The 26,854-nt window shown below is 35.8% G+C and overlaps 2 protein-coding genes across 2 annotated transcripts; one reads left to right on the plus strand and one right to left on the minus strand.

The window, feature by feature from the left end:
• Positions 1-674: 674 nt before the first annotated feature.
• HMMR (hyaluronan mediated motility receptor) lies at positions 675-19,800 on the minus strand. The gene is made up of 17 exons (XM_070934401.1): positions 19,755-19,800; positions 16,624-16,722; positions 14,966-15,054; positions 14,254-14,334; positions 12,593-12,781; positions 9,852-9,940; positions 9,462-9,533; positions 8,199-8,380; positions 6,615-6,733; positions 6,131-6,345; positions 5,371-5,487; positions 4,846-5,004; positions 4,046-4,192; positions 3,252-3,351; positions 2,309-2,485; positions 930-1,092; positions 675-697 (listed from the first exon to the last, which is right to left on the minus strand). Exons 1-17 carry the CDS (start codon positions 19,798-19,800, stop codon positions 675-677), a joined length of 2,067 nt encoding a protein of 688 aa, XP_070790502.1.
• A 1,113-nt stretch (positions 19,801-20,913) lies between these two features.
• NUDCD2 (NudC domain containing 2) lies at positions 20,914-25,595 on the plus strand. Its single transcript, XM_070934218.1, has 4 exons — positions 20,914-21,143; positions 23,155-23,203; positions 24,027-24,178; positions 25,352-25,595. The coding sequence occupies exons 1-4, from the start codon at positions 20,955-20,957 to the stop codon at positions 25,433-25,435; spliced, it is 474 nt and encodes a 157-aa protein (XP_070790319.1). The 5' UTR covers positions 20,914-20,954; the 3' UTR covers positions 25,436-25,595.
• Positions 25,596-26,854: the final 1,259 nt, after the last annotated feature.

Genomic DNA, 26,854 nt, shown 5'->3' on the forward strand with positions numbered 1-26,854 from the left:
TTAACAGTTACATACAAAATTAAAATATGATTCAGGAAAACATCTAGTAATTGTGAGTTCCACACATTTCTTTTAATAAAATGAAGGCTCATTTTATTTACTAATAAAACCAATTACTATTATGACCCAATACAAATAATATTTAAAATCAGAATCATACATAGTTCAATTCAGAAGCAAAAAATATAAATTAGCATGGTAATTTTTAAAAAAATGAAATTATGAGCTGCATGTTTGAAGACTAAGCACTAGGAGTTTGTCTTGATATATGTGCTCTCAATGTACATAAAAGTTACATCATTGAAGCAACTCTTTCAATTTCTAAAACACTGTACAAAAGTCAAAAGTTTAACTATGTAACATATCCTGTGTATGCATCTAAAGAAGTTTCACTTGGGTCTTTTATACGGAATCGGCAACAAAAATTACCAGGCTTTCACTTAAATGTTTGATAATTGTGCTCTATTGATATTTTTAGAATTGCTGTGCCCATTTGCGTTTTAGATAATTTAAAAGTACTAATTACTTGCTTTATTAATATATATATATTTAAAGACAACTTTCTATTGTAGAAATATAGATTGGAGCACACAACGCAGTAGACAACACTTTCTTGGAAAGATGAATCTCTCAAGTGTCAATTTGTTCTTGATCAGTGTAGAACAGCTTGTTTCTCACAGATTTTTGTTCCTGTTACCTGTTAAATAAATAAGTTAACTGAAATTATAATTACAGAAGATTTAATATTATTGCATTTCTGATCTGTTCAATAACTGGAATTACTGCCACCAATTAGTTAATTAAGCATCAATAAAACAATAAATACATTGATACTGCTAAAAAGAATAAACATATTAAAGCTACTCTGCTGGTTGATGTATACAGGGCTAAGTTGTTAATATTTATGGAAGATAGTTATAAGTACTCACTTTCTTTAAAAGGTGTTTTGGGCGCAACATTTTCCTTGCTAGGATGCTGAAAAGCTTTAGAAGGATCAAACCGTTTAACACCTTGAATTTCATTAATTTGATCTTGGAGTTCTTCCCTTGCTTGTTTTTCCTTTGCTACTTGGGCACGCAACCTTAATAAGTCCTAAAAGAAAATATCCCAATGCAAGATAAATTCCATATATTGCAAACATGACAATATATGTCCCCGATCAATTCCACCAAAAAGCTGAATGATATTGTTGAGGGTTCAAAACACTCATGACATGTATCTTTCATTTCTCATATCTCTGTCACATATCAAAACTGCCATGTTCTAATCCAAACAAATGTTTTTGAGCCAGTTTTTTGTGGTTAGCAAGAAGCTAAGAGTAGGTATTTGCTTAGATTTATAAGAAAGGTTCATATAATAGGAGAAAGGAGTGGCTAAATCTTTAGTTCAAAGAACAAAAGGTTTTTCTTTCTTATCAACTAAATATAGGGAAGAAGGGAAAAATATTCATAGTAGAATGCATGCAATTTATGTTTGAAGCTGAGAACTATAGACTGTTTTATTTTCCTGAGTTTTATCAGCCTAAATTTTGTCTAGTCCTACTATATTGTACTATCTATATATAGAAGACGTGATTCTTGATTATCACTTCCACCCTTCCAAACTCAATCCATAGTTTCAGGCATATATTAACTGTTCAATTTCCTGATGGATAGATTCCCTATTCCTTCTTTTTGTTTCTGTTGTTCTTCACATGGCTAGTGTTGGACAATTCAAGGCATGTTTTTTTGTTCAGCAAATGTTACTAGTTGCTGTCTTGATCCTCTTTTTTCTACTCACTTCTACCAATAGTGGGTCTTATCACCAATAAAGTTCCATAAATGTTGGCTTTACTCCCTGCTAATTGATGGGGATGGAGAGAAACGCTACCTTCAACATATGTTTGATTGTTTCATAGCTGCTTAACATATAGTTGTTCAATTATATATTAGGAACCTGGTAGCACAATAGTTAGAATGTAGTATTGCAGGCTAACTTTGCCCAGAGTCTCAAGTTCGATCCTGATGGGGCTCAAAGCTGATTCAGCCTTCCATCCTTCTGAGGTTCATAAAATGAGGACCCAGATTGTTGGTGCCATTATGCTGACATTGTAAAACAATGGAGTAAATCTAAACCCTGTTGCTAAGTGCTATTGCTAAACAAATGTTCTTTATTCACAAATATATCAATTTGACATCCTATTTTGAGTTTTCTCCCACCTTTAATAGACACATATAGAGGCACCTTGGTTATTTACATATCTTTTGATATTTGTCTCTCCCTATCACAGGTAAACATAAATCTGTGTCCTTCATGGAGCAGCACAGACCTGTTTTAGTTGGGTGTTCTCTTCTTTCAGTTTCATTACATGTTTGATTTTCTGCTTCTGATTCTGATGGCCCAGCAACTTAGCATAAGCATCACTAATTTTGTTCAGTTCTTCTTGGGTTGCACCATGCTCATTTAGAAGGGCATTTCTCTCTGCCTCATATGCATCTAACTGTTGCTGAAATGCAAAGTAAAATATATCTTTGAATCATGATGACCAGCAAATCCCAACTGATGTCCCTGATTGACTCAACAGAATCCATAAAAATAGGATGAGGTGATCTCTTTCTCAGTTGTGCTACCCATTTCACCGTTCAGAAGGGTCTCCCAATCCCCATATGGTACAATTACCAATGATGTAGGAAGAATTACTTTCCTGCACATGCTTGTGATGAAAAATTCTTTTACCCTCAGACTATATCTATGTTTAAATAATAACAACTGTAGAAGATAACAAAATACAAACACCTTCACATAGAAATAGAATGTTTGTGCAAAAGAAAATAAAGGTAGTACCAATGGTAAATAAGCTCTTTGAATACAATCCCAAAAGAACTGGAATATCAGTTGACTATCTTTGTTCAAAGTAGTGTCAAAATCACAAAATCACCATCAGTCAATTGCAAAAGGCAGCTTTACTTGTAATAGCTTACATCCTGTGATTATATCTTTAACATTATGAACATCTGCCTATTCCAGGTCCTTGGGAAAAATTGGATAGGATAGGATAGGATAAAAATGCCAAATCCAGACTGAGCATCTGGTTGACTGTGCAACGAACCATAATAACCAATTCACTGCAAATGCCATCCATCAATACAGGGCATTTGTAGTATTAAAACCATGGCAGCATCCAAGACATAGTCAAAAATCCAGGTTGATTTTAGAGTTCCAAAGTAATATCAAAAACTGCCCAAACCCATCAGTGCTTATTAAGGACTAACCTGAAAAGGTTTTACTTTATTATACAGGTCTTCATAGAGCGCACGCCAAGTTTTTATATTCTTTTTGTAATCTGCTCCAATTTTTTCTGTAACGGTTTTCCTAGAAATAAAAAATATTGGATACGTTTTCTAATTAACTCTATTTATGCAGGCAGCCATTCTCTCTGGGACCACATTATTTTGGAACACAGCATGCCAATGGATGGGATAAGACAATGTTTTCACTTTTGGGGGGCTTTTTCTTCTTCTGATAACCTTTTGTCTGACATCACATTTATTCTCCCCGCTTCCCTATTCTCTAGATGACAGCAAATGATAATTTTCATTTAATTAATATATTTATATTTCTCTTTATATGCCAAAGCTTTTCAAACCGGTTTATGATAAAATGTCTGGCTTTGGAAATTCTGCCCTTAGCAAACTTTTTGCTAAAGTACATAATCCCTTAATCTTAACTGTGATAATTTTAACTATATTCTACTAAATGTAATTTATATGTAAATTAAATCAAAATTAGTTTTTAATCTACTGTGCCATATTTTTATCTGGGATTTGGGGAAAATAAGATCAATTAAAAGTCATTCAAAGGCCAACTTTATGTTTTACCTGGGGGGGGGGGGAGAGAGAAAAAAAAAACCCAGGTATTCCTATCAAAGAGTCCCAGGTTGCTCACTGCTGCTCTAATGCCTAGAATGTGATTTCTTTTTAAATGTGAACAGAACTCACGTTCTTTTTCTCCCCAAGACTCAAAGTATTTTCATCTGAAGTTCCCACGCAAGACAGCTGAAACTCACCTTTCTATTTCCAGTTTTTTGTTCAGTTCTTCACTTTGCTGCTCCAGTTTGGCTTGTAGGTTAGCAATTTGCATAGTGCTTGATTCCTTGATTTTGTCTATTTCTGCATCTTTTAGTGCTATTTTTGTTTGACTGTCAAGAAGCATCCTTAAAGGGAGAAGAAAAATGAGAAATTCTTAATAATTTTAAGCATGGTTGGAAATTGGCAAAGTTTTAGTCTAAAAAAAGAATGTGCTACATGTTATGCCATCAATGGGCAAAAGGTAGGTCGATCTCTAGATCAGAAAACAATAAAAATCCCATGTCTAAATTATACTGCTAAAATTAATATAGCTCAAGTATTGGAAAACATCTTTCCAGAAAAACTTTCTGGTTGAATCAGGAGAGAAAATCTTCCCCAAGTAGTTTATTCCCTTTTAAACTAATCCAAAATAAACTTGATAGAAATTAGAATATCTTATAAACTAGCATTTTGATAGAAACTACACAATTCTAAAGCAGTCAGAAACTAGAACACAACAGAAGAAAATATTGACAAGAAAGTCCCAATCATAGTCATAGCAGTTTGACAATAGAATCAGTTTGGAAAAGAGAAATGTGAGCCTCTCTTCACTGAATACATAATGGAGATTGGATATCCAATTGTCACTGACACTAATTTGAATTCCTATATAAAGAAAGTTTTGGACTTGATGAACTAAACTGTCTCTTTCAATTATCTGATTCTATAAATGCCACAAAACACCAAGTACAGTCTTTGTAGTCAAATCATCTCAGCAAAATTTCCCAACTGTCCATACCTCATACAATCTTCTTTTGCCTGGTCTTTAGCATGCTGTTCTTCTTGCATTGCATGAGTCGCATTCTGGACTGTCCTATTCATCTCAGTTAATCTCTCCTGCAAAACAGCTTTGTCTTGTTTCAGGCATGTAATCTCTTCAGTCATGCAGACTTTGTAACTAAGAAAAAATGTAAAAGTTTACATTTCTTTTGACTTGTGCATAGTACTCTTAACCTCCATCATATTTATGCTAAACTTTTACCCATCATCCAGATACAAAGGGTTATCCCAAAGCTCATGTATGACAGGTTGTACTAAGAGAGAGAAACAATAGAGCTTATTCATTTTTAAAATGAAATTTGTTCACTTCAGTGAGCCTTTGCTACTTAAAGCAAGGAAACACAGTACAAGATATTGATTCCTCTGTTTCTATATAGTCACTCTGAAACAGATGACTACTTCCAGACTATGGAAAGACAAGAGTTCCCAATACCAAACAAATAAGACCCTTCCAATCCTTCTATGCCCCATGGTACTGGCATACTTTTCAAATTCAGTGGCGGTCTCTCCAAATTTAAACTGGAGCTGGTTGTATTCCTCTTGAAGCTTTTCAATGATATTCTTGTGTGATGCAGCCATTTCGTCGAACTCTGCACTTTTCCTACACAAAGTAATAATATTCAACAGTTAATATTTTAGCACTCCAAAATCCACTGATTGAACTGGAAGCTACAAACAGAGCATAAGGGAGTAGGATTATTCTTTTAAATTGGATTTAATTAGTTCACACTTAAATGGAGGGGAATGGAAGACCTCTGGAAATTTCTATTTCCAGCCACAAATAGCTTGAAACATTTGGGCAATATAGGATTAAGGGTAGAAAAGACAATACAAAATCTTTTGACTCATCCTTAATTTTCAATAATCTGTTTAATTTAAACCAAAAAAGTTGACATGATTATTTCTTACTCACACATTTATTCATTTTCTTTTCCTGTCATATAAAACTTTACACTTTGGTAACAACTTTGGGAATCTCTGGAGACAAACCTGGGATCTCAAGCCATGCACTACTGGACTACATTGTGTACCATTTATGAAAAGGGCATTATCCATTAGTTCATGGCCATACTTCTGCTTCTTCAATGGGAAAATTATGTTCCTTCTTAGCAGATACTCTCCAAAGGGAATTTGAACATTCAGAAGAGATCTGAGAATACAGGCTTCAAGAAAGAAATCTATTCTATAATCCTATTAGCTAATTGACACAGATAATTTCAATAGGAGCCTGCTTTTCTACAAACCTTTGCAGTTTTGTTTCCAGCTGTGATAACTCCTCATTTTGGGATTCATTAACCTGTTCCAAATGCTTTAAAAGCTTCTCAACTTTAGCTTCTTTAGTGTGCAATTTATCCAGCTCATCCATGGCTTCTTTCAATTCTGTCTTTAGTATATCTCTCTCTTTAGCTACCTCCTCTTGGAATTTAAGTAACTTCTGATGCATATCAGCTGAAGTTTCCTGAAGTGTCAACAAAAATACAAATAAAATATGGCCATTAACAACAAGTTTTCCTTCCACCTGAAAAATATAATATTTAACAGAAGGAATGAAACAAGAACTTGTAATCTTCACATGTGACAATTTATTCAGACTTCCCATTTACCGTATTTTTTGGAATATAAGACGCACCTTCCCCCCCCCAAAAAAAAGGGGGTGAAAATGCTGAATTTTACACATTTATAAACAAACACAACAAACCTTTAGTTATCTTAATCTTTTTTTTTTACCTTAAAAATCTTTTGTTGCTTTTGGAGCTCCTGTTCTTCTATAGAAAGTTTTTCTTTTAAGCATTGTATCTCAGCATTCATAACTTGCTCCTTTTCTTCATATTCATGGACGCATTTCTCTAAATGAGAACTTTGCTTTTTACATAAGAACTTATATACACATTTATAATTCTATTGACATTTTCATATATTTTCTACATTCCTTGATTATTTTTACTATTACAGGAAAATCTGATAGCTTAGGCTTCTCCCCATAAACTGTTTCATAATAACATATTATTAGAGCCCATTGAATACCATCTGAATTACTTAGAAGCTCTCAAACCTGAATTATTTCTTAGAAATGCAATTGACAGAGCAAAAGTGATTTCCAGAGTGGGTTTTAAAATATTTTTTTTCTTTAAAAATCCCAGTAAATGATTGAACATTTTCTATTCAATCTACTGGGATCCATTAAAATAGCAACACTTTTTAGAGCACTCTCTAAATTTTTATATCATCCTATTAAAGGCAAAAAGAGTACATTTCTTGGCACAATTTCTTAAAAGATTTTTTTTTCTGTTGTGTACAGAATATATAACTTAGGTGTGAAAAAAGCACCTAAGTGTTTTGTAGGCTCTGCCCTGATTTAGCAATGCCCTGATTATAGTAGAAATTGTATGCACAAAGTTTCCAGTAGTTCCATCTGCCTTTGGAATATCAATTTAGGCTCCTTTTCTTTATTAATCTCCCCATTTCCCTAACCCAGTATTTCTCAAATGTAGCAACTTTACGATGTGTGGACTTTAGTTCCCAGAATTTCCCAGCCAGCAACACTTCTATCATTCAAGCAAAGCTGGAACTCTGGGAGTTGAAGTCCATGTGTCTTAAAACTGCCAAGGTTGAGAAACACTGCCCTAAGCTATTATAGAAAGATGCAGGTAGAAGAAAGAAAGTTGATGTGATGCTAAACGGAGCCCATAGAAAGGACAAATATTTAATAATGTTAATAGAAAGGCTAATGGATTCCATCTTTAGAGTTAGAAAACTGAATGCATAAGCATGCATGTTGGTGATCTGATTCCCTTAAGAAATCAATATAGAACCCATTTCATTAACTTCTAAGGAACATGATAAGAACTCATGTTACAACTTTTCAATATTTTGAATAGTACTTTAAGCACCTAACTATATGTTGCTTAATATATTCCAAAAGCACAGGTAGATGCATTTTCCTTAAATCCCTTTCTAAGGTTCAAGTTAACATAGAACAGCCCACTGCACTGAGGGAGTTGGGATGAAGCAAGTCAACATAAAAAAAATCTTCTGACATATATTCCTGTTATAATCTATATTAGTATGCAACCCAATTAAAGCAGAAAAATATTGCTTTCAAGATAGTATTTGCTTGGAGATCAGACATTATCATCTAGTAATTCTTTCATCTAATAATAGGTCATTTGATTTTCATTTGTCATGATGGGAAGAAAGAAAGAAAGAAAATATTTCTCAGCCAAGCTTAGAAATAGTTTTGATTCTAAATCCTAATAAATGGTTTATTTTGTTGTACAGTAATATGTACGCAAACTATATCTTTGGAATTACCTTTCTGCTCCTCAAGTATTTTGCACTTTCCATTCAGTTCTTCAGTTTGTGTAGATAGCATAGTTTCTTTCAGATGAAGAGTACTTTCCAATGTTTCAATGTCCTTGTTTTTAGATTCTATTATTTCCTGTAGTTGGACAATATGCAGCTTATATTTATCATCATCTTGTTCTGCAACATTACTGTTGGAATGAAAGAAAAATCACACTAGTTTTTTCATTATATTTTACTATATGGTTGGTGAAATAAGTATATTCCAGCTCATTTTCTTCTGTATAATATACAAATTAATTGGAGGGGGTCTTATTTATTTATTGTAACTTCTTTTAAAGTAATCTCTTCCGAAAAGTAGTCAAGCAGTAATAGCTATATATATAACCACTGAAGATAAATCACAGTATCTTCCTTCTATATCACACAGCCTTTTGCTTCCAGTTGAAGTTTAGATTATAGCTGTTCCCAGCCAATACTTTCACTGACTCTTCAGTTGCATTGTATGCAGTAAGATGAGTGGCATCAAGCATCACAAAACAATTTCACAAGCATGAAAATTTGTCAAAAATAAGTTAAAATGATCAAAATCAGAGGTCCTATCTGATCTTAGTTTGAATTTAGTGCTTTGCAGGCTGAAATCTTAAAAGATTTAAGAGATTTCATGTGAAAACATTGACATATTTGACAATTCCCATAAAGTGATAATCAGTAAAGACGGATGGACAGGTTTTCTGTTCTGAATTTCTGCAGAACTGATTTTGAGGCACAAAGAACTAAAATAGTTACTTTAATTAGTTTACTTTTCTGCTGTCCTTGAGGGGTTCATGGTACATGTAGCCTTATATAAATTATTCTTTTGAAGGGAGAAATGTGAATGCATGCCTCCTATTGTTTTTACATGCATATCTAGCAATATCAATTTAATCTCTGCCCACTATACAAGTTTAAAATTAAACATTTAGCTAGCAAGGATTTATTGCCAGTAACCAATATTAATTGATAATATTTGCTACATCCCCCATGGTTCCATACACCATATTAGAATGTTAGGATAGCCATTTTGGGAACTGGAGATTCATCCATCACATGTACAACTGTAGCTTGAGAAAATCAGGGTTTGTGAGCAATGTGCCTATAATTTTCATTCATTTAACATGTCTAGACATACAAATATTTAAATATACTTCTATTAGTAGATAGAGAACAAGCCTCATAATTTTTATACATGGCTTGTCTAAAATTAGGATTGCATATGCACACTTGACTTACCCAAGTTCTACAATACATTCCAGGAGTTTCTCCGAGTCATATTTCTCTTCTGCTGGCCTTTCTGTTTCTATTCTGAAATAAAGTTTGATCAGAGTATTAAATTTTAGAAAAAGGACACAATATATCTCAAGCCTCAAGCAGGCAAAAAAGATACTTGTATTTAATTAACACCTTGTCAGGATTGAGCTGGTCTGTTCTTCCTATCCAGAACCAAACAGCCTCCAGCCACAGATTCAGTAGCTCAGCAGTTTCTCAAGTCCAACTCAGACAGAGATGAAGCTGAGTACCAATAGCATACTAAGGATACCAAACCTAAAATACATTCTTACCAAACTACTTTCACTGAAGTTAATAAAAATAGCTGGTACATGACAATTTGAGATAACTTACAATTTTTCAGGCTGGGCTAGTTTTTCCTCCACAGTTCCTTGGACCACATTTAGTTTAATTTTCATGTCTCCATTTTTAACAGGAACCATCTAAAATTGCATCAACAAACAGTGGCTTATTATTAGAGGAACTATGACTGTCCTAAACTTTCTTTAAGCCAGGAAAAGGTATGAAAAATAAAATAACATCGTTAGTTATAATTCTAACTCATATTCTCTAGTGAAAACTATAGGCCTAACATACTATCTTGTGATACTTGCAAATTTTTAAAGTGAGAAAATGTAATCCACATTGGTAATATACATATCTTTTTCACATTCATTTTGTTCCTAAACTTCATTAATTCTAAATAGAGATTGTGCATTTTCTTCTGGGTTCCATCTTCAAAACACTTAAAAATGACAGAAGGCAGAGCAAGTCAGTTTTATTATTAAATTTAAATTATTAAAATTGACTTCAGAAATTACACAAGAAAACATGACTGACATATCTGGTTCCAGTAGAAAAAGATAACCCTATGCCTAATTCAGAAATCCCTTTTTTGTTCCCAGATACAGTCTTAAACATACTCTGGATTCTCCACTGGAGATAAATGAGGTTTAAGTTATCATAATACAGGTAGTCCTCGACTTGCAATTCATTTAGTGACTGTTCAAAGTTACAGTGGCACTGAAAAAATGAATTATAACCATTTTGCACTTACAACTGTTGTAGCATCCCCATGGTCACATGATCAAAATTTAGAATACTTAGCAACTGACTCATATTTATGATGACTGCAGTGTCCCGAGGTCATGTAATCACCTTTTATCACCTTCTGACAAGCAAAGCCAGATTCACTTAACAACCATATTACTAACTTAACTGCAGTGATTCACTTAACAACTGTGGCAAGAAAGGTGGTAAAATGGAGGCAAAACTCACTTAACAAATGTTTCACTTAGCAACAGAAATATTGGGCTCAACTGTGGTCGTAAGTCGAGGACTACCTATACTTAAGATGTACCTAAGTGATACCAATATTTCATGAAGATACTCCACTACATGTCAATATAGCATCCTATAAAAACCTTTCCTTTAAATTCCAAGTAGAAGCAAAAAGAAAATATGCACTATGCTCAGGGCTAGTATACTGTATACATAACATGTGCAACTACCTGCATGGAATAATCACTGCATACATCAGTGTCGCAAAATCATGTGCTGAAATCTGCTTTGCAAGCACTCTATTTTTTTTTAACCTTATTCATGGGGGTACTTGAACATTTCTTTCTGATTTCTCTTAGTTTTTTTAAACTGAATTGCTGGGAGTGGCAGATACCTCAACTGATTATATTTTCTGCTCTGAATTTCTCCGCCACTCTGAAGTCTCCCTGGCTGTGCCAGCAGTGTCTGAAACAATTTCAATAGGAAGAGTTCATTCATGCTCCTTCCCCTTGGAATTACAGAAAGCCACGGAAACTCCAGACTGCTGTAGAAGTTATGGCATGAAAAAGAAAGCAGGCACTCCAAATTCCTTGGCCAAACGTATGAAGGATGAGAAAAACATATCTCATCCAAATCTGTGATAACTGATGAGCTACCAAATAACAGAATAATAGAGTTGGAAGGGACCTTGGAGGTCTTATATTCCAATCCCCTGCTTAACCAGGAAACCCTATACCATTTCAGATAAATGGTTGTCCAATCCCTTCTTAAAAATCTCCAGTGTTGGAGCACTCACAATTTCTGGGGGAAACTCGTTCCACTGATTAATTGTTCTGTCAGGAAATTTCTCCTTAGTTCTAGGTTGTTCTCTCCTTGATTAGTTTCCATCCATTGCTTCTTATCCTGTCTGCAGGTGCTTTGGAGAATAGATTGACCACCTCTCCTTGTGGCAACCCCTCAAATATTGGAACACTGTTATCAGATCATCCCGAGTTCTTTTTTTTTCATTAAACTAGATATACCCAATTCCTTCAACTTTATATGTTTTAGCCTCCAGTCCCCTAATCATCTTTGTTGCTCTTCTCTACCCTGTTTCCAGAGTCTCAACATCTTTTTTATATTATGGTGACCAAAACTGGATGAAGTATTCCAAAGGTGGTCTTGAAAACAAATCCTCTTTCATGACTTAATACGAATACAAACATGCATAAGTTTGCCACACAGCATTATTACCATAATACTCTAATAGAAGAAATGACTTTCACATGTGTATTTTAAGTGTGCAGATACTCGTCGCTTAACAACCACAATTGGAACTAGCAACTCTGTCGGAAAATTAAGTGAGACATTATTTGACGATAACAAACGTATGACCTCACTTTCACTCTGGTTGTTAAGCAAACTCACCACAACAATTGAGACATACAACCGCAACTTGCGATTTTACTCTTCTTCGTTGAGTCTGCTTGTTGGAAATTTGGCTGCAAAGCTCATAAATGATAATCATGTGACTGCAGGACACTATGATGATAAGCAAAGTTGACTGCATGACCACAGGGACACTGTGACAGTCATAAGTGCAAGGAATGGTTGTTACTTTTATAACACCATTGTAACTTTAAACGGTAACTAAAATGAGCAGTTGTTAACCAAGGGTTACCTGTATAAAACATCTATCTTCACAGAATTACAGACCATTACATATCTATACTACGTTACATTTTATCTTCTAACTATAAATGCAGGAGCCCAGCATTACCCCACCCCCCAAAAAAGGTATTCTAATGCCTTTAAAGAGAACTATCGATATGCACCTTTGTTTTGAGCAAGTCATTGCTTTTTTTCAACTCCAAAAGCTGTTTTTCCAGAGAAGCAACATTTGCTAAAAGTGTGTTTTTCTCTCGGACTGCAGCAGACAGCTTTGATTCAGACTTGGCAAGATCTTCCTCCAGGGCTTGCAATTTTTTATGTTGCTGGGCACGTATTCCAATTAGTATCCGAATCTACTCAAACAGGATGAAATTAATTGAAACATTAGACAGAAAGCAAGTTCATCCTTTTATATAGTTTGGCAAAAGTTATTGCTAATTTATTGCTAATATAAAACCTATTTAAAACAATATATATATAAAACTATTGCTATTGAATTTATTGCTAATATAAAACCTATTTAAAACAATATATATATAAAACTATTGCTACTGAATTTATTGCTAATATAAAACCTATTTAAAACAATATATATATAAAACTATTGCTATTGAATTTATTGCTAATATAAAACCACTGGACTGAAAGATTCCATTCCTACATGTTCATTGAAAGAAGCAACCATATATTTATTTGTAATATGCGCCGCCTTCTCTGAATAATTTCAAGATAGCATATTTAAATCACAAAACACAGGTTAAATAAAACAAGAGAAAGTAATTAATGTACTCCTACAAATAAAGATGTAAATTAAAGCATTTATAACATTCTCTTCAACTAGCGGCTAGTTTACGAAGTCTAACAATCAGACGGATTCTCCATCAAGTATCTGAAAACAGTATGGAATTTTACTGATACCCTATTTGTTTATTAAATTTGTAGGCAACTCAACTCATAACATCTCTGGTCAGCATACAACACTGGCTCCGAAACTGGAGGTAAGGACCCTCAATGGTAATTTAGAAATATCATGAGGGTAATGGAGCAATTTGTCATTGTCTGTGAGTTGAGGATCCTTGGTGCTCTCTGAGCTTGCTTGTTTTCTTGTAGATGTTTCATTACCCAAACTTGTTTTCTTGTAGGCAACATCATCAGTGCTAGTACAGAGTGCGGTTTACTGTCAGTTTATATAGCCATCAATAGACACATATACATTAACAACATCTGTGGACTATGCAAGAGACAAACAACCGGCCAAAAGGGGAACAAAAAGACCAAAGCACCTCTTCACCAGCAATCAGCACCCAGATCAGCAAAGATTAATTCCATATCAGACCAACAATCAAGTAAACAATGCCCCAATCAAGAAACTGCCAAAGAAACCAACAGTAAACAGCCCAACCAAAGAATCTCTAAGACCATCCCCACCGACACTGACAGGGCAAGCCACTAAAATATAAATTGACAACAAACCACATTCTTTACTAGCACTGATGATGTTACCTAGCTTGGGTAATGAAACACCTGTAAGAAAACAAGCAAGCTCAGAGAACACAAAGGGCCCCTCATTTCAACCCTAAATTACAAATATCCTCCTTTATTGGTATAACAGAGTTGTCTTTTTTGTGGGAGTAATGACATTGTTCAAAACCAGAAAAACAACTAATTGGGTCAACAGTTTAAGAATTCCTGGCATACAAGATAAAAACATATAGTTAAGACGAAAAACTATAAGCCCACTCTGCACAGCTAGCTTATTGATTAAGATGTATCATCAACTAATGTGTTGATTCCACATTAGACTTAAAATAATGTTGATTCATACCTCCTTTTCCAGCTCTTTTTGCTTTTTCAGTTCTTTAATGGCAATCAGACTCTTGTCAGACTTTCTTCCTAAGCTTTTTGGCTTTAAATTCAAGACATACAAAACTAAAATCAAAACTCTGCAAGTTTGCTTCATAAAGTTACTGAAAGATAGAAATGAGATTTTGCTTTCACGTTTTATGAAAACAACATTTAAAAGTATAAATGCAGCTTCAATGGCCACACAGCTGAGAAACACACCAACTGCTGGAAAATCATACTCTAGATGCATAGTTACACATCTTTAATGACATATGGTGAAAATAGTTTGAAAAACAGTTTAGCAAATTTTAAATTATTCAGTTTAATATGTGGGTTTGGAAACCCCACCACACCTCCATACAACAATTGGCATTGTCATAATTACCGTGTTTCCCCAAAAATAAGACCCTTCTTATATTTTTTTGAACTCTGAAATAAGCGCTTGGCCTTATTGCCACGCGATCCAAAGCCCGATTGGGCTTATTATTAGAGGATGTTTTATGTTGGGGGAAACAGGGTATTACAATGCCAAATTCTGTCTCCTTTAAACTGTGACTAACAGTTTGCTTAACTTTTAGTTATTACATATTCTACTGTAAAATTTAAAAACTCCTACTTAGAAAAAAAAAAAAGATCTTTCACTCTCTACAAAATAATGTTAATGGTACATGAAAGAAGAATATGACTCTTACTCTTGCACCGAGAGATGGAAGCTTTCTTGTAGTTGCTGGGGAAGGCATGGGTTTCATGTTGTTTGAATTTGGCTGGACTCCTCCATCTTCTACAAAAATATAAAATAAGAGGTTTCATTCTCCGTACTAAAAAATGTAATTTCCTCCAAATATATTTCAAAGCTATTAACTCAACCCAAACACTAGAAAATAGAGACACTTTATACAGAAAGCTTGAAATAGAAAATCAGGCACATTATTTATTTGACTTCCAAATGTTCCAAATCAATGTGTATGTAACAAGCACCACTTAGCAATGATGTCATTTCAAAAAGTAACATTATCATTTGCCCCATTTCTATGCTCCATGAAAGCTTACATGCCAAATGTAAGCATATTAACAGTTTTATAATGAGATTAATGTGAATCCCAAAGAGAAATGTTAACTTGTTAAATGCATAATTCCTGTAAATATAGGATTTCATTTTCTTAAGATATTTAGAGTCTTCCAGCTAAAGTCTAAAGAGACTGCTTTGTTTTAACAAAATTATGTTAAATGTGAACTGGCAGAATAGAAATGCTGGAGTTAGGCAGCGAAACACATACACATATTTTTGCAAGATTTGGTTTAGTAAACTAAGATCAGTTGAATATAGTTACAGTAAAATGAAAATGTAATTTTTTTGTGTATGCAGGTGGTCCTCAACTTACAACCATAATTGAACCCCAAATTTCTGTCGCTAAGTAAGAGATTTGTTAAGTGAGTTTTGCCCAATTTTATGACCTTTGTTGCCACAGTTGCTAAGTGAATCACTACAAGTGTTAAATTATTAACATAGTTGTTAAGTGAATCTGGCTTCCCCATTGACTTTGCTTGTCAGAAGATTGGAAAAGGTGATCACATGAGCTGGAACTGTCAAATATGAGTCTGAATTTTGATCATGTGACCATAACGAGGCTGCAACAGTCTTAATGTGAAAAATGATCATAAGTAATTTCTTTCAATGCCATTGTAACTCAAATGGTCACTAAATGAACTGTTGTTAAGTCAAGGATTACCTTATTTAAAAGTAGAATAGTCAAACATAAACAGTTATTTATATAAGACACATAGTTAAGGGTGCTAATACTACTTAGAATCATTTCAGCAATTTCAAATTTAAAAAATAAATGCCAATTATTTTTTCCTATTTTTGTAATTTTTTTAAAAAAAAATTAAATTACTCACTGTACTGTTACATAGTGCATTCTGAATTTTGTTGTTTTATATTATTTCACTGTCAGGTTACTAACTAGCTGTGGATGAACTTGTTTATCTGTATCCCATTCTATCTCTTGAGCTTAAGAAACAACAATCTTGACGTAAGTCTGCCAATTGATCAAGTTAGAAACTGCATTGAGCCTCATTTTGCCACTCACTGCTTAATTCTTAGTTCCTAGAATTTGATAGGTAATAAGTCCTGCTATGTTTGCTAAGGGTTGTTACAGAGGAGATAAATCAGGAAAGATACCCCAGTGAATAAGGTGTTCTTCAACTTTCAACTGCTACACATGATCAAACTGCAATGTAAATTAAAAGCAGACTATCTCCAGACACAAACAAGCAACTGTACATACAAGTAAAAAGCTGATGAAAAAACTTTGCAAAAGCCATTGCCGTTCATAATCCAATTACTTACCCATCTGCATCTTGAATCGTTGAGACTTTTCAAAAGACACGGGTCCTTTTGATGGGTCTGAAGTTTTGATATCATAAGAGCCGGGTGGTGGGGCACAAGCTAGAGATGTGCGTAGGAGACAGATATTAATCAAAGTCAGAGCCCCAGTTACAATAAGTTTAATTACTTTTTTAAAAAAATAATCTATTAGAATGATTATATTTAACTTAAATTCATATTTATTTTGTGGGGTTTTTTTTCTTGTTTTCATGGTTCCACTAAATATAAAAGATACCTTTGAATATTTATGAACTCTTAATAAAATGCCCTCATCACAGGGAGAGAAGGTAAATTGTATCTGTTCCAAAAAATATAACTTGAGACTGAGGGAAGTCATCCTTCCTAGAAGAATGAAACATTTTGAGAAATATTTAAAAAGGCAGAATATTATATTTTCCCTCAAAGAGAAATGGAAATCTTAAGGGAGACAGAAACTCCCTGCTCCCAGCAGATATTTGGTGCCCATTAAGAAAGACTGGGCAGCCTATCCACAAAACAAAAGACCTTCAGCTCCAGGATGATGGGATTATCCTTCAGGGAAAAGCCATTCAGCTACAATAGGAACTGCGCAATAAGCCCCTTCAAGCTTCAACCAAGCCCAAGCTTCAACCAAGCTTGACTCAGAAAACCTACAAGGCTAGCTATGACCCCTACAGCAGCCAATAGCTTGCACATGAACAGCCTATATGGCTACTTAAGGAATTGATTAATGCCTCAGAAAGGAGAAAATGCCACCAAATTTAAGAGAGTAATAAGCATGTCTCAGTCTAACAATATACACAACTGAGATTTCACACATTATTGGGAACCCTGATTTCTTCCTTCAGAAGAAAGGTCGTTTCGTTTGAAGATTTATTTTGTTAGCAATCTTGTATTCACAGCTAGAATACAAGATATTTCCTGAGATTTCAGCTACTAATGGTACATTCCAGGCCTCTGGAATGTGAGTGCACAACTGCCAAGGATTGCATTGGATTTGTGATATTAAAACAACAGGAAACTCCCTATTATCTAGCTCTGACCTTGTCTTGGCTTGGAACTAATCAGGGTTATGTCTGGTTACAACCTGAGTAGGAAACTTCAAGGAATATCAAAGCTGAGATTTTTTTTAAAAAAAAATCCAGAATGCAATAACAAACCACTTGTAAAATGTTGCCATGAAATTAAATTCAGCTCAAAAGAGACAACTTTTTACCATCCTAAATTTCTAACTGGGCCTTTCATAATTGGTTACTATTGAACAAGATCAAACCTTTCTATTTGTACATTTCCATATCTTTCCATTTAATTCCATTGCTCATGTGGACTGGAGAGGTGGGAAGGAACCTAATAACCATTGTTGCACCACTTCTAGAGCTGGACACACTAAAGCGTCCTATTGAAATGGATTTTTCTTTTTCTTTCCTTCTGACCTACCAGCAAATGAATGATCTGTTTGAGCTCTACTTTTTTCATGAGGTTTGCAATTGTTCACTGTGAAAAAATGATGCAAAATAGATTTTTTTTAAAAAAAAATCTGTAGTTTATCATGGGATAAGCAGGCACCTCCTTTTTCAATCTTTTCATCTACTAACATTGATCATAGCACTATCCTGTGCATTAGGGCCAAGCAATTTCAATATTTTTTTTTCCAGCAATGCTTTAGTACCCTGTTCCTCTACAGGCCAATGGTAATGCTGGTTGCTGATAATGGGAGTTATAATCCACTTCATTAAGAAAGCTCTGGATTGAATAAGGACATGATAGAGGAAGGAAATGGCGATTAATAGATTAACAAGGGACCTTATAGTCCCCACTCAAACAGGAGACCCTATACCATTTCTGACAAATGACAGTCCAATCTTTTCTTGAAAGTCTCAAGTGATAAAATTCCCACAACATCCGAAGGCAAGCTGTTCCATTGGTTGATTGTTCTCACTGTCAGAAAGTTCCTCCTCATTTCTAGGTTGAATCTCTCCTTGTTCAGTTTCCATCCATTATTTCTTGTCTGGCCCTCAGCTGCTTTGACATCCTCTGGCCCCTCAAATATTGGAACACTGCTATCATGTCTCCCCTGGTCCTTCTCTTCACTAGAATAGCCATGCCCAGTTCATGTAACCATTCTTCATATGTTTTAGTCTCTAGTCCTCTAATCATCCTGGTTTCTCTCCTCTGCACTTTTTCTAGAGTCCCAACATCTTTTTTATAATGTGGTGACCAAAACTGGATGGAGTACTCTAGGTGTGGTCTTACTAGGGCAGGGGTCTGCAACCTTAAATACTCAAAGAGCCATTTGGACCCATTTCCCACAGTAAACAAAACACCAGAAGCCACAAAACCTGGATGGGTTTGGCCAACTCGATGTCACTCACTTCCACCAGTCAAATGACCCCTCCCCTAGTCACACCTACCCAGCCGGTCATTAGGGCAGAGAACCGGTTGTTAAAAAACACCAGGAACCACAAAACCCTTTCGACATCTGTCTCCCCTCCTTCCCTTCCCGCTCTCTCTGTATCTCTGTCTCTGCCCTGGCTATTTCTCCATCCCCTGCTGCCACTCTTACTTCTTAGGCCAGGCGAGGAGTGACTGGGAGGCGAGGGGCGGGGCCGGCCAGTGGTGGGATCACCTAACAGCGAGCCACAGCAGAGGGCTCAAAGAGCCACATGTGGCTCCGGAGCCGCAGTTTGCTGACTCCTGCACTAGGGCTTTATAGAGTGGAATTAGTATCTCCCTTGATCTTGACTGTATCCCTCTGTTAATGCAATTTAGGATTGCACTGGCTTTTTTAGCTACACACTGCTGGCTACTATTTAGCTGATTGTCCACTAAGACTCCAAGATCCCTCTCACAGTCACTGTGAGATAATAACTGTGATATAATAATGATACCCTAAACATCTCAAGAACGTAACTTCGTACAATTTACAATTTCTTTGGAAGGTTGCATAGAAGTACAGCAAAGTAAGGTGGAAGGAGAGGTATAACACGTTACCGAGCATATTTTCCATCATGCTCGAAAAATATATTTTCAAAGATCTTTTTCTTCGGAAGAGCAACCACAGCCTCTGGAAAAACAAACCAAGCCCCAGCATGGCCCAGCACCCATTCACTTACTTGGTGCCTCATTGAAGCGCTTGATCGGAGCCTTCGGAAAAGACATAGCCAGTCCGCAGCTTCCCACAGCCAGAACGCCCAGAACAAATTCAAAAATTGAACAGGATCCCGCCCGCTTTCAGGCACGCCCGAATCAGCCAATCGGAGAATTCGACCAACCAGTTAGTCAACAAATCAGGTCTTCACGGTGGAGCATGCGCCGTAGGTGGCCGGACAGATAATTAGGTAATAGATCTTTAAGAAGTAATATAAGAGTATAAAAATAAAGATTGCGAAGCTAGGCATGGTGCGATATGATTTTAGGCTCTCATACTGAGTGCAATGAAATGTGAACAGAAATGATTAACAGTTTGAGGTTGTAAAGTAAAATGAGTATTTAACATATTTTAGACCCGCTTTTTTTTTTCTCTTAAGGATAAACTCACAGCCTGTCCGATTTTCAATAAAGCATTTTATGTTGTCAAATGTAAATGCATTTTATACTGTGCACATAGAATGCAGCTTGTGACACGTCAATTAGATTGTGGAATACATTTAGCAAGTTTTCCCAACTTGCCGTGTTTTTACTTCCAGATCAATCTTGTTTGAACTCATAATCTGCTGGCCAGTCAATGATTTTGGGAATTTAACTTCAAAACATCTCTCGATCAAGAGTAACGTAAGTGATTATAGTACTGAAGCATTGTTTCTAAACCCTTTCTTTACGCAAAATATTATTGTTCTGAGTGCACAGCAAAATTAAGTGTGATTTTATTTTAAAGCGGCCCGTGTATCTACGCATATTCTTTTTTTTACTAGCGCTGGGCAAACAAAATTGACCAAACGTAGCGGATAGCAATAGGGCTTTCTCAGTCTCGGTTGACCGTATTGTCTCTCAGTAGTTCTTGACAGGCTGTCGTATTGCTTGACTTAAAGGTTTTTCATTCATAAATGAAATGAAAACACATTGAGGGAAAACAACTAGAAACTTAAACCAGCTGTTCCCACACAAAAGGGTAGATTGTGCTGTGATCAGTTGTGAAACGCGCACTCTACACTTTTTGTCCCTGTTCTGGATCTAGGGGCGGTGTCGTAAGAAGCTGGCGGAAGCCTGGCATGCTTGGCCTCGAGCTTTCTACTGAAATAGTTCCGAAGGAGATCCGCCTAGAGGCAGCCGGGCAAAGGCGCATGCGTCTTTTTCAGGCTTAGGCGGCCAAGTAGATGTCTGCGCCGTTCGAAGAGCGGAGCGGGCTTGTGCCCTGCGCCACTCCCTGGGGACGCTGGTATCAAACCATGGAAGAGGTCTTCGTTGAAGTGAACGTGCCGCAAGGGACCCGCGCGCGGGACGTGGAATGCAGCCTGAAGAGCCGCCACTTGGCTTTGACCGTAGCGGGGAAGGAGGTGCTCAAGGTACCTCTGCAAAACGGGAGAGAGAGAGAGAGAGAGACGCACACACCCATCATTTCCTTCCATGCTACTTCAGTTTAGTCCTCGTGATTATTAAATTAATATAAATATATAATATTTATAAATAATTTAAAATAAATAAGTTAAAACTCGGACCACACGTTTCCTGAATAGTTTTTTTATCCCAGAGCTATAATTGCACTCAACTAAAGGGTCACCATCGGTGAGCTGTTGGACAGCATTACTTGGTCTGTTGTGTGGATGTTTGGGTGGTTTAGGGGTGGGGAATTTGTGGTGGGTGTTGGGGGTGTGTGTTTGGATGTAATGTGTGTTGGACCTGGTCTTTGGGTGTTAAGTGAATTTCGTTGTATGGGTATACTGTGTATACATGTACAGTGACAAAGTTATGATGATGATGATGATGATGTGACATGGGAGGGTGTAGCACAGACTCAGTGCTGTGTGGTCTCTTATTGAGTTTTGCTTACTGCTTCTGCTATGCTGAACTTTTTTGGCGGGGCGGGGAAGAGGGATGTGTGTGTGTGTGTGTGTGTATGTTTGAGTCAATTTATTTAAGCATATATAAGATAACAGATAAAAGTACAAACATGATTATGAATACATGAAATGGATACAAATAAAAAGGGACATTAGGACAGGGACGGTAGGCACAGTGGCGTGTTTATGCACACAATCTTGGACTCCTGGTGACTGCCTGGATAATGCCCTGCAGTTTAGTTGCCACGATTTTGGAAGTGATTTGCCAATAAATCGTGTTTATCGTCATTTTATCATTTCCCCTAGAAACCAGGAATCTGAGTCCTGCCTTAAACACGAAGCCAACTGGGTGACTTTGAACCGGTCACTCACTCTCAGCACTAGAAAGCAGGCAATGACAAGCCACTTCTGAAAACATTGCCAAGAAAACTGCAGGGACTTATCTCAAGGGAAACTTGTGGTCTGGTCACATTGATTAGTTAAAAAAAAAAAATTGAAGAAAACAGGTTATATGGATCTTTAACAGTAACAGAGTTGGAAGGGACCTTGGAGGTCATCTAGACCAATCACCTGCTCACCCAGGAGAATTCTGTAGAATATGCAGGAGAATATGTAGAATTCTGGTTTAATTGCCCCACTCTCATCTTGAGTACTGGAAATAAAAGCTTCTGGGTCTTCTATCTTAGGCAGACAATTCAGATTTCTAGGCTACCATTGACGAAAAAAAGCCAACAGTAAAGCCAAGAATACACTTAGAAGAATAAATAATATTTATGTTGTATAATCTTTTTAGATGCCAGTCTCTTGCCTGCTGCAATCCAAGTAGGCACAAAGCTGAAATTCTTCAGAAGGAAGTCTTTTCAGCCGGCCCAGAAACAAGTGAGAGTCCTTTTGGCAGGCGACAGCAGATTTCCCTGCTGACTTTCCCAATGAATTTCTGGGAAAACCAGTGAAGACGATTGCAAATGGTGATCCCACAATTGTGGGGCACTTAGAAACTGATCATAAATGTAAACACATTTCCAAGCACCCAGACTACAATCATCTGTGCTGATTCATTCACTATCTTTGGAATTATGGCTTCGGAATTAAAAACCTGTCTATCACCTTAGGTGTCACTAAACAGTTGACAACTTAATCATTTCTTTCTCCTTTCCAAAAGGGATCTAATTTGGAATTAAAACTTCCCATTTTAGAAGGATAGAGTTCAAATGAAAGAAAAAACAAATGGTCATAATTAAGCTTGGAATTTTAGTACATTAGGATCTTCAAAGGCGTCAATTAAAATAGCCAAATCTGTTAAAAATGTGGCCGCCTCTTATACTATAATTGTACTGTTAAGCAATCTGACCTTTTTGATGATATACTAAAACTTAATATTTATTCAGCAAAGTTTACAAAATTATATGCAAAACTATAGTATTTCTGTAACCAATTTGTGTGACATTCAAATATTATAAATCTATAATATTTGCTTTTGAAACTGGGCTCCTATATTTTTATTTTTATTTTCCAGGGTAATCTATTTGACTCTACAATAGCTGATGAAGCAACCTGGACACTAGGTAAGATCTGTGCTTCAGAAAACTTTATACAACAATTTAGTTTCATTGTGGACTTTCCTTCTACTAGCTTGGATTTTTTAATTATTATTTTTTTAAAAAATCACATGGTATATGATATTGTTTGGTAAGGACATGGGAGATGTGATTTTGCTACCATTTTTCCCTTTTGGCAAAATCACAAATCTGTGTCTCACTTACTTTGGCCATGTCATGTGAGGGAATTCACTAGCGAAAGCAATTATGCTGGGAAGAGTTAGTGATAAAGCAAAGCAAGCCGCCAAAGAACATGGTGTCTAAACACCATCAAAGCTGACACCAACCAGAACATAGAAAATAGAGAGATCTGGTCCATAGAATCACCAAGAGTCAGACACAACTGAATGGATAACATCATCGTTTTCCTTTTCTCAAGACTTTTTTAAATAAAAGGAAAGCTTCTTAAGGCTGAGTCTGCATAAACTACCATTCTCATACCATTCTCATAGTAAAGGAAAATAGGACTATACCCGAGCAATTGTATTAAGTTAATCTCAGTTGGAATATCATTAGACTTTGTCCCTTCACTCTGGAAAACAACTGAGGATGTCTACAAAATTTGTGTTGTACTTCTTACAATTCAAAATATGAGCATTTATTATGATTATATGCCATCAAATCAGTGCTGAATTTTAGGGATCACATAGATAGATTTTCTCCAGGATAATTTGTCCTCAACTTTGTCTTCTAACAGTGTACTCTTGGTTCTATAATTTAGTCCATCCACCTAATCATCCTCTTCTTTCAAATAATTGTGAATAAATCCAGTGTTTTTTTGTTTGAAAAGAGGATCAGAAATTGATACGAATCACCTTGACAAAAACCAACCGTGATGCTGGAAACTGTTGGAGTTCCCTGCTGAAGAATGAGTATGCGGCTGATCCCTGGGTTCAAGACCAAATGCAAAGGAAGCTTACATTAGAAAGGTTCCAGAGAGAGGCAAGTCAATAGATGTTTGTTTGTTTATCTACTGAATTTATATTGACGCCTATTCGCCCATGGCGACTCAATATTACCTATATTGTAAAACAATGGTGGCCCAGTGGTTAGAATGCAGTATTGCAAATTCTGCCCACAGTCAGGAGTTCAATCCTGACTGGTTCAAGCTTGACTCAGCCTTCTATTCTTCTAAGATCAATAAAATGAGGACCCAGATTGTGAGAGGCAATATGCTGATACTTGTAAACCCCTGAAAGAGTGCTGTACAGTACTATGGAGCAGTATATAAGTCTAAGTGCTATTGCTAAGTGATATTTTCATTTAAAACCCTGTTTCATAGACAAGGTATTATAAACAAATTAAAAAAATATTTACAGACCATCTATATCAGAAAATAATATCAAATATATCATATACTATTATCCAAAGTTCTATATTAATTTACCAGGATCAAGATTCATGGAGTGTACTTTAAATACCATATTTTTCGGAGTATAAGCATACTTCCCCCCCCCACCCAAAAAAAGTGGGTGGAAATGTCTGTGCATCTTATACAGCAAATATAGCGGCGGGGTAGGGGTTGGTGCGGCGCAGATCAGCTATTCTAGAATGGACCACGGTGGCGAACGGGCTGTGGTGGTAGCAAATAGGCGGTGGTGGCAGCGAATGGGCTGTGGTGGCAAACTGGCCTCAGTGAATGGGCTGCAGCAAACGGACCACATGATCCGGACCACGGACCATACCGGATTGATGCTGGGAGGCAGAGGCAGATTTTTTTTCTTGTTTTCCTCCCCAAAAGCTAGGTGCGTCTTATAGTCCGGAGCGTCTTATAGTCTGAAAAATATGGTACATTCTGACATTTAATTTCACATTTCAAATGTGTTTTTAATGTTGCTAGAACACAGCTGGTTGTTTTTACATTTAGCTTTATTTAAAAATGAGGGGAAGATGGAAGAAATAGAAGAGGCATTTGCATAGGTGCAGGATATAAATATTATGATATAATTATATACAGGCAATTTAAAATTATTTATGTTCTTCAGGTACTAATACAGTAAATAGAAAATGTTCAAAAGCATACATAATAGAATTCTGTGTAGTCTTAGTTTGAAATATATCCCAGTAGGTGTATTCAGCAAGAATATAAATAAAATGCTATGCCTTCTCTTGCAGAACCCTGGATTTGACTTCAGTGGAGCAGAAATTTCTGGAAATTATACCAAAGGAGGGCCAGACTTTTCTAGTCTTGAAAGATAGTGTGTCCTTTCAGCTATATTTCTTCCAGTTTCTCCAAAATGTCAAAGCATTAAGCTTCAGAATAGCTTACTGTTTTTTTCTGAACAGCTTTAAACCACAAAATAATGACTGTTACCAGAATTGCACTTGACAGTAATTAAAAATAAACATTTCATGCATACTCAGAGCAATATTATTTGTATGATGACACTGTTCTGCAAGGTTAACAGCATACAGTTTCACTTTAATTGATAAGCCAGTAATATTTTTCTTGAAAGTCTGTGATCTGGCTTATTCTTTGGCAAAGCAGATAAGTAAAAAAACATTACTACCTAAATGCTATAAACACATTTTGAAGGCTAATGATTAAAAACAGATTTCCCATCCTGAAAATTTGTACTAAGCCAACTTCAACATAGAAGAGTCATTAAAACTAGTAATGTTAAAATCTGGTATAATTAATACCTTCCATAATTTTGTGCCAAACTGTACTGTTCAAAGCATAACATGCAATATGAATCTTGGGTAAAGCCATTTCGCGTTCATAAATTTATCCCTGACATTCTTTATAAGAATAGGAGTTCCAGTGTGTATATTTTCTTAATGAAATTCAGAAAACCATTTTAGCCACTTTAAAGAACTATTGCATGCCAAGGAAGATTTTTGACTTCTTGTTTCAATTTTGGGCACCTTTGTGTTATATATCAAACTGGCTGGAACACTTGATAAAATAATTAAAGCATGTGAACTTTTTCATGCAACATAGTTCTGCTTAATCTGACAATTATATTTTTCTGCAGCCCAAGGTGTGATTTATAGTCAAGCATGTAACACTTTTGTTAAAAAGATCTGGGTTGTATCCTGTGATGCTCCCTTCCTGGACTACCCAAAAAGCTTCCTTTTGCATCCCAAATTGGCTGCAGCATGTTAGAGTTTATGGAACCAGTGGCAGGACAAAACAATGAGCTTAATTCTCATTGACTGGAAATCCATTTGGACAATATGGCATATATCTTTTGTTTATATACGCAAGAACAAAGTACATACATCATATGTAATGAAAAATTCTAATAGTTGCACCACACTTTGCTTTATGCATGTATATACTCATCCAATTAACAGAATGAGAGTTAATTGTAGTCTGATTCACTCCCTAACCATGTGTGCCCTATCTATAATTTTTGTATCTTTATGCTTAGACATGTTTAGTTATCTATAGTAAAGTGAAGTAGTAATTTTCATGTTTAAAAAAGATTTAAACTACCTCAGTTTGTTCTATAGTATGTTTTAATTGTACATTGCCAGGGAATGCTAAGTGTTTTGTCTGCCAAGAATTCAAGGCTGCTATTTCAGCTATTAAGATGCCACTAGGAGAACTTGTATTGTTTATACAAATTGAGGAAATGGAATCAATAAAATTGATTTTGTATGCCTAAGGCA

This window comes from Pituophis catenifer, unplaced genomic scaffold, assembly GCF_029215685.1.
Source record: "Pituophis catenifer annectens isolate HBS135680 unplaced genomic scaffold, rPitCat1.0.hap2 SCAF_2, whole genome shotgun sequence".
NCBI lineage: Eukaryota > Metazoa > Chordata > Lepidosauria > Squamata > Colubridae > Pituophis > Pituophis catenifer.

Excerpts from the sequence above, each read along its gene's own strand:
- HMMR (XM_070934401.1), bottom strand. The coding sequence starts at position 19,800 with ATGTCTTTTCCGAAGGCTCCGATCAAGCGCTTCAATGAGGCACCAA. Across the intron at positions 12,782-14,253 it reads AAAAAGAGCTGGAAAAGGAG|ATTCGGATACTAATTGGAAT; the intron begins GTATGAATCAAC and ends CTGTTTGAGTAG. Across the intron at positions 9,534-9,851 it reads CTAGCCCAGCCTGAAAAATT|AATAGAAACAGAAAGGCCAG; the intron begins GTAAGTTATCTC and ends ACTTTATTTCAG.
- NUDCD2 (XM_070934218.1), top strand. The coding sequence starts at position 20,955 with ATGTCTGCGCCGTTCGAAGAGCGGAGCGGGCTTGTGCCCTGCGCCACT. Across the intron at positions 23,204-24,026 it reads TGAAGCAACCTGGACACTAG|AGGATCAGAAATTGATACGA; the intron begins GTAAGATCTGTG and ends TTGTTTGAAAAG. Across the intron at positions 24,179-25,351 it reads TAGAAAGGTTCCAGAGAGAG|AACCCTGGATTTGACTTCAG; the intron begins GCAAGTCAATAG and ends CTTCTCTTGCAG.